This window comes from Nicotiana attenuata, chromosome 2 (genome assembly GCF_001879085.1).
Source record: "Nicotiana attenuata strain UT chromosome 2, NIATTr2, whole genome shotgun sequence".
Classification (NCBI taxonomy): Eukaryota; Viridiplantae; Streptophyta; class Magnoliopsida; order Solanales; family Solanaceae; genus Nicotiana; species Nicotiana attenuata.
The window spans coordinates 71,160,648-71,168,301 of NC_031990.1; the positions used below are offsets into that span (position 1 = coordinate 71,160,648).

The following is a 7,654-nucleotide window of genomic DNA, read 5'->3' on the forward strand; positions in this document are numbered from 1 at the left end:
TTGTGATCTTTAAACTTTGACTTCGGCAATCCACGAACCAGGTCTTTCTTGATCAGCTTGTTCAACAGAGTGAAGCTTGCATGTCCCAATCTTCTGTGCCATAGTTCAGCATCATCATCAACGGTACTCAGACATGTAAGATCACCACCATCGGAGATTCAAAGTCTGCAACATAAATGTTTTTGAACCTTTTGCAATCAGAACCACTTCACAAATTATAAGATTGGTAACAGTGCAAGATTTTGACAGAAACTCCACTTTGTTTCCTTTGTCGCAGATTTGAGAGAGATTCAGCAGGCTATACTTCAAGCCATTCACATAATACACATTCTCAATTGAGTGAGAGAGTGTTTTTCCAATATTTTCAATTCCCAGAATGTATCCCTTTTTTCCCAAAGGATATACTCCCACCTTGCAGGGACTTGAGTGAAAGGAAATCATCCATTCTTTCAGTCACGTGTTTAAAACAGCCACTATTTATGTACCATTTTTGACTGCTTTCTTTCACTACTGCCTGCATAAGGGAATCATAGGTTAGTCTTAGGAACCCAAACAAGTTTGGGTCCCTTGTAATAAGAGAAGGGTCGAATCAAATTTCTTTTTGTCCATACAGGCATCACACATTTCTTTTTCAGAGAATCAGGTTCCTTAGCAGTAGAAACTTTTTCGACAAAAACTTTGTTTTTCTGTTGGGACTGAAACTTTGCTTTACATGAATCTTTGTATGACCAGTCGTACCACAGTGAGTACAAAGCCAGTTATCAGGCACAGTAACATACTTGCTATGTGGGTTATAAGGGTTTTTTTCCTTGTGGAACCTGATTCCTTGCTTGTTCCCTCCATTACTTTTATGCATGGAAGTGATTGTATCAGAGGACCAGGTCCACTTCAAAGATTTATCTAGATCATTTTTGACCCTGTTTAAATCTTCCTGAAGTTGTCTATTCATTTCAAGTTCAGCATCAAGACTCAATTTTATATTTTTGAGTTCATTTTCAAGTTTAAGGTGTGCTTCGCTTGCCACTTCCTTTCCTTTAGAGGAGTTCATGCATTTTTCCATCGAATTTTTTAAGAAGATATTTTTTTTCTTTGTTTCCTCCACTGTTTCCTTCAAATCTACAACTACAATCACCAGATCATCTCTCTCTTGTTCTAACTCTCTGATTTCCTCAGTTAAAATATTTTATCAGTAATGAGGTCATGGTAAGCATCGATTAAAACATTAGCCAAAGATACCACCTTCTTTTTAGAATAAAACTTCAAATTTCTTTGTACGTCCAGAAAGTTTACCTCATCCTCATCTTCTTCTTCTTCATCCTCATCAGATTTTGCAATCAATACAAATATGGAATCATATTTTTATAGCTTTGCTTTCAACGGCCATCATGGAGGTGTCTGCCTGTTCATCATCACCCTCAGATTCACTAGAGGAATCTCCCTAGGCAGCCAGAGCTTGCTTTATAATATTATCAACGACATCTCTTCTCTTGAATTTTCTGTCGGGGACCAGGTTCCTTTTAACCATCTTGTCAGCATTGTGTTTGTAATGGTCCTGCTTGTGGAGAGGACAATCTTTGATGAAATGTCCTGGCTTTCCGCACTTGTGACAACAATCGTATCCTTTTTTGTTTCTGCTAGAGCTGCCCTCCTTAGGGATGCCTCCATTTCTACGAACCATTTTCTGAAATCTTGGTGGTCTATAGGTTGATTGACCTTCCTCGAAGTTTGGTGGAGTAGCCATATAGATCCTTTTTAGGTGTTAACCTTTTAGAAAGAACCCGCCCTGATATCAATTGATAGAAAACTAAGAGTCCACCAAACTGTATAGAGAACGCGGTTCTCTATCAGGTCCCACAGAACACACGCACAGAGCGGTAAGTAAATAACACAACAACATTTTACGTGAAAAACTCTCAGCTCACGGGATTAAACACGACCTACACTCGTAGGATTTCAACTTCACTAACCGAACAACTTTAGATTACAACCTATTGTAATCTAGGAATTAAACTCTTAATCCCTCACCTACTTGTAATGACTATATTGCAAGCCTCTTTGTAATAACTCTATTACAAAGCAACAAACCTTGACTAACTCTAGTCAAGAAACTAAACCAAACAGTGGTTTTAAATCTGTCCTACAAAGACACTTCTTGAAAGTAGTGTAGGATTACAAATGAAGAACAAATAACAAAGACTCAACAAACCTAAGGACTTAAGATATCTTCATTCTTTGGATCTAGTCCTTGAGGTTGCAGCAACTTTATTCTTGAGAAGGGTGGTGGCTAGCACTTGAGCGAGAAAATCAATTTTTTGATTTGCAAGTGTTAGACGATGAAATCCCTTGCCTCATGTTGATAATATATGTGTGTGAGGTCATTAGGATGATGTAAGCAAAGATCCGGTACAAGGCATGCTCCATAAAGTGATTGCTGCACTGTTGCGTGTGCAGTGCAACAGTGCAGCGACTTTAACAGCTGTAAGGAGTTGACCTGTACTGTGACCGGAGGAACTGATCTCTATTTGTTCGCTCCACTGTTTCCTCTGCTGTCGCCTTAACTGATTTCATTGAGAGTTGAACCAGACATATGGCTAGTTACTCTGAACGCAAAGGAACTAATTGTTTCAGGTTCCTTATCTGGTTCTCTCATGAAGTTTGTCAAAATCATCAAAACAAAAGACACATAACTTATAACCATGATATAAACTTAGATTGATCATTGATCCGGGTTTGTATTTCTTCATATATCGGGCTATGACCACCATGATCTACAACTACAAGCTCCTTTTTCTTTCTTTTTCTCTTTACTTCTTTTGTGGGGAAATCATAAATCAGAAACTGATAGAGGATATACTGTAGCATTAGGGTGGAGAAACTAATTTTTAAAATGTTACTATTGATCACATGTTTATAGGATTTTCTGATTCTTATCTTCTTTCACTTACATGAATATAAACAGATGCTTTTAATCTGTCAATCCATTTACTATACACATTTTACTCTCCAACTTTTAACACATCATACTTTAAACAACATTATTAGTGTATGCATATTCATCAATAATGGCACAATAGAAGATAAACAGAAAAGAAGTGAGATTGAGAGGGATAAATTTTTTATGAGAGTCAGAGGAACTATATGCAAAGAGAGCGAGATGAATTGAAAAATAGGTAACATTAACGAGATGAATAGGAGCCTTGGAGCAATGGTAAAGTTGTCTTCGAGTGATCTAAGGTCACGAATTCGAGCCATAAAACCAGTCTGATGCTTGAATTAGATTAGACTGTCTACATCACACCCCTTAGGGTGGGGCCCTTCCTCGGACCCTACGTGAATGTGGGATGATTCGTTCACCGGGCTGCCCTTAATTTAACAATTTAAAGCTTCACTTTGGCTCATTTTTGGTCAAACATTAAGGTAAAAAGAAGTTAATACTGTAACATAATCCTGGAGTTTAGAGACAAAAGTCGTCGACAAACGGAGTTGGGGAAGCTGAATCTCCGGAAAGATATGAGTGAATATTCTAATTATTCAATTTTATCTGGTCCAAGTTCACAGCTAATATTCAGTTAAGTGTTTGATAAGTTAGAGTGATTCGGAAGCTCAAGTAATCTGCCGACTGCCAGTCTTTTTCACTAGCTGACAGCACGAAAATAATGGGAAGAATATATAAGTTTATTTCACAATTGTGTGTTACAATATCACATTTAGAAAACAATTAGTTATAGATCCGTGGAAACAGCCTCTCGCGGAAATGCAGGGCAAAGCTGCGTACAATAAAACCTTGTGGTCCGGCTCTTCCCCGGACCCCGCGCATAGCGGGAGCTTAGTGCACCGGGCTGCCCTTTATTATTGAATAATCAGTTGTGTCCTGTCAAAGGATCCACTTTTATGCTTGTGGCAACAATTGGACTTCTAACCACATAGTTACCTCCAGTTTCTACCCAGCTCAAAGAACCATAAACCACATTATCATCCATAACTATTGGACCTTCTATTCTAAGCTTGTAGCTCAGCTTTTCATACTTCTCTTTGAAAACCAACTTTTCAGGTACAACACTAACTTTAAATTTACCCATTGGAGTGAGATTTGCTGTATATACTGATGTACCATCTTGTAAATTTGTCACTGTTCTTTTGAATTCTTGAATCCTTTTAGGATCCGACTCGCTGCTGTTCCCATTGAAAAATCCAATGAAAGATGGATAGTTTAAGTCCAATGATGGGTTGGAGCAAGTATAAGATGAGGATCTTGTGATGGTTTTTATTTGCTTGGATGTGAAGTTCAGAGCACAGAGAAGATTAACATAATCTTGTGGTGTCGCATCATAGATAAGTCCGGGATCTAACGCCTTGTTTGGATTGATATGGCCAGCTCCCATGGCTAGAGGAGTAGCAGCAGCATTCTTGTTACCTGTTGAGACATAATATAATTAAATAATTAAAAATATGCTCTATCTAACATTTAAACTTACTTAATTCAACATAGTATCAGAGCATGTATGAAGTCCTAGGTTCAAATCTCACCGCTATCCAAAAAGTTATAAAATAATTCCAAATGATTGGTCCATGAAATAGAATCTAACTTTTAAATGAGATGGTCACAGAGTTCAACATTACCAATATCTCGGATGGGACTCTGTGTGTTGTCCAAAGCACTGGAAGTGGTCATCATGGCTGATCGGATGGCTGCAGGGCTCCATTCAGGGTGTGCGGCTTTTAGAAGTGCTGCTACACCAGAAGCATGTGGACATGACATTGATGTACCAGATATAATATTGAAGTTACTAAAAAGCTTTCCTGAGGTAACATCAGTAACCGGTGATTGTTGTGGCCATGAAGCAAGTATTAAGGCACCAGGAGCCATGAGATCAGGCTTGAGGACACTTGGACAACTCGGTGACGGTCCTCTTGAGCTATAGGTAGCAACTTTTGGTGCTGGTTTAGCACCAATATGTGTAACTTGGAATTCAAGTTTTCCTTTAGGTGCAGAGTTGCTCTTAATGTACTCTAGAACTTTATCACCCTCTTGTAAGTTCAAGAACACAGCCGGGAATTCGCTTTGGAGGTAGAATTCCAAGTCAGTTGTATTAGTTATAAAGACAGCCCCAGCAACTTTTGAATTTCTTACATTGTACACATGCTCACCAACCGAATCATTCTTGTCGAGGCAGACAACAAACTTGTGTGCATTTTTCTGCAGTTCCTTGTCATCTTGGCATTCGACATAGACAATGGAGCTTTCGCTTGAACTAGAATTCCCAGGGTATAGCGATAAACCAGTGACTGAAACTCCATTTCCAAGAGTTAATGTTCCAATAAATTCGCGGTCAACTGTGCCAGCTGCAACAGTTAGCACCCAAGGTGTTCCATTGTGCAAAGTCTCATAATAAGGCCCTTCATTTCCTGCAGAGGTGGAAACAAATATACCTTTCTCCAATGCAGCAAATGCGGCAATTGCCACAGGATCTTCATGTAGTGGAATCGCGTCTATGCCTAACGACAAGGATAATATATCCACACCATCTGTAATTGCTTGATCAATTGCAGCAAGAACATCAGACAAGTATACACCTTCTTCCCATAGAGCCTTGTACATAGCCACATGAGCCTTTGGTGCTATGCCTATAGCAGTGCCAGTGGCATAGCCAAAATAAGATGCACCATCGACATAACTTCCCGCAGCTGTAGAAGAAGTGTGAGTTCCATGTCCATCTGTATCTCTAGCAGAATTCATTGAAATGTTAAGATTTGGATTGTTGGCAAGTAGGCCTTTATTGAAGTAACGAGCGCCAATGAGTTTCTTGTTACACAAAGAGGAATTAAACTCAGTACCACTTTCACATCCTCCTTTCCATCTTGATGGTACTTCACTAATCCCATCATCACTATAGCTTTTACTCTCTGGCCAAATTCCAGTATCAACTAAGCCAATTATGATATCTTTACCATAGTCAGACTTTGGCCATACACCAGACTCAGAGTTTAGGCCAAGAAATTGGGATGTGTGAGTTGTGTCAATTTTGACTGAAATATCCTTAATTGAAGAAACATAACCTGGAGAATTTTTGATGGCTTCAAGTTCAGAAGGAGAAAGACTTGCACTAAAACCATTGATGGCATTAGTATAAGCATAGACTAGTTTTGAGGACAAGAAGTCTTTGTGATTTGTACTGCTGTCTGATACAGAAGAAAGTGTTGTCAAGTACCAATTATGATGGCTAGAAAAAGCTTTTGGCATGGCTGACAAATCCATATGAATGATATAAGTTTCTGACTTTGCTAGTGAAAATATAGAAATAAAGAAGAAAAGCAACCAAATACACAAGGTAATATGGTTTGCCATGTTGAGTAATATATTGAAGAAGGATATTTTTTTTAACATAAGATAACTTACTTATATAGAAGAGTGAGAGGTATGGGAAGCCAAAGAATTCCCTAACTTCAAACTTGTCCATCACTTTGTCCATAATTTCACTATGTACCAAACTGGTATGTTATTTTAAGCTTGCAACAAGTTCAACTCTGCACCCTTCTTTAATCATATCTAGCTGTCTTTTGATAATTCTCCATGTATCATTGTCAAAATTGCTTTAGTTCCAGACTTGTAGTTTTCGTCTTTAATTTTGGTAAAAGCTTCTTATTAATCAACCGTTAAATTTGTCAATCCATGTCTATGCTTTTAAGTACTTATAATGCTAAATGATGGAACCAAAGATGCAGACAGGGAGTGGATGACTTATACAATAGTGCCATTGCCACCAAAAGAAAAGCAGACTGACAATTCTATGGACAAGAATTGGCACACCAGTATGTATATTACAGTGGTCCACAGACTTAAGATGATGAACCATAACCAATCAATTAACTGGTCATCAGAATTTCATAATACATATACTATGCTTAATGTCCTAAGTCCTCTAAAAACGTTTTCTAGATTTAGAATCAGAACTCCAATTTACGCCACTGATGCTTGCATTAGAGTAACTGTCTACATCACACCCCTTGGGGTGCGGCTCTTCCTTGGACCCTGCGTGAACGCGGAATGCTTCGTGCACCGAGGTGTCCTTTTAACTCCAATTTACAATTTTATTTTTCTTTTAATATCTTCTCTCATTCCTTCTTTTATCACTCTTTTCTCATTTTGATGGTGACAACCAATATCATAGATAGCCAAGAGCAAAAAGAGTAAAGGCAACGAGAAACGATAGCTCTGATTGCCATGATATGGTCCACTAATCATGAAGAACATTGCTTACATATATGATCCAGACAAAATCGTTAAGCCATGCATGTGTTTAACTAAACAGAAGTTAAGGAGTGACTAATTGATAAAATTGTTAAAGTAAAATGAAGTTTTGATAATTAAGAGGACCTTAAAAGTCAAAGAGTGTTCATAAATGCAGGAAAACCTTCATTTTTTTATTCTGTCGGCTTCTCCAGTTAAGAAAAAGGGTCTTGACTCTTGAGCATGACAAAGGGTATACTTCAATCTATGAATTAAATATGAAACAAATTAAAGCACAAGAGTTTTCTTATTCAAAAGAGTGAACCAAAATACAAAGTTATCTGTTCGTGAAAGAAACTCCTACTAGGACGATGCTAAATTTGAAAGAAAACGTGCGAGTTTACTTATGGAAAAGCAGAACCAAAA

At 38.0% G+C, this 7,654-nt stretch overlaps 1 protein-coding gene across 1 annotated transcript; it reads right to left on the reverse strand.

Annotated features, from left to right (window-relative positions):
- LOC109212294 (subtilisin-like protease SBT1.9) lies at positions 3,655–6,649 on the reverse strand. Its single transcript, XM_019375929.1, has 2 exons — positions 4,621–6,649; positions 3,655–4,414 (listed from the first exon to the last, which is right to left on the reverse strand). Exons 1-2 carry the CDS (start codon positions 6,383–6,385, stop codon positions 3,861–3,863), a joined length of 2,319 nt encoding a protein of 772 aa, XP_019231474.1. The 5' UTR covers positions 6,386–6,649; the 3' UTR covers positions 3,655–3,860.

Excerpts from the sequence above, each read along its gene's own strand:
- LOC109212294 (XM_019375929.1), bottom strand. The coding sequence starts at position 6,385 with ATGTTAAAAAAAATATCCTTCTTCAATATATTACTCAACATGGCAAAC. Across the intron at positions 4,415-4,620 it reads GAGTCCCATCCGAGATATTG|GTAACAAGAATGCTGCTGCT; the intron begins GTAATGTTGAAC and ends ATGTCTCAACAG.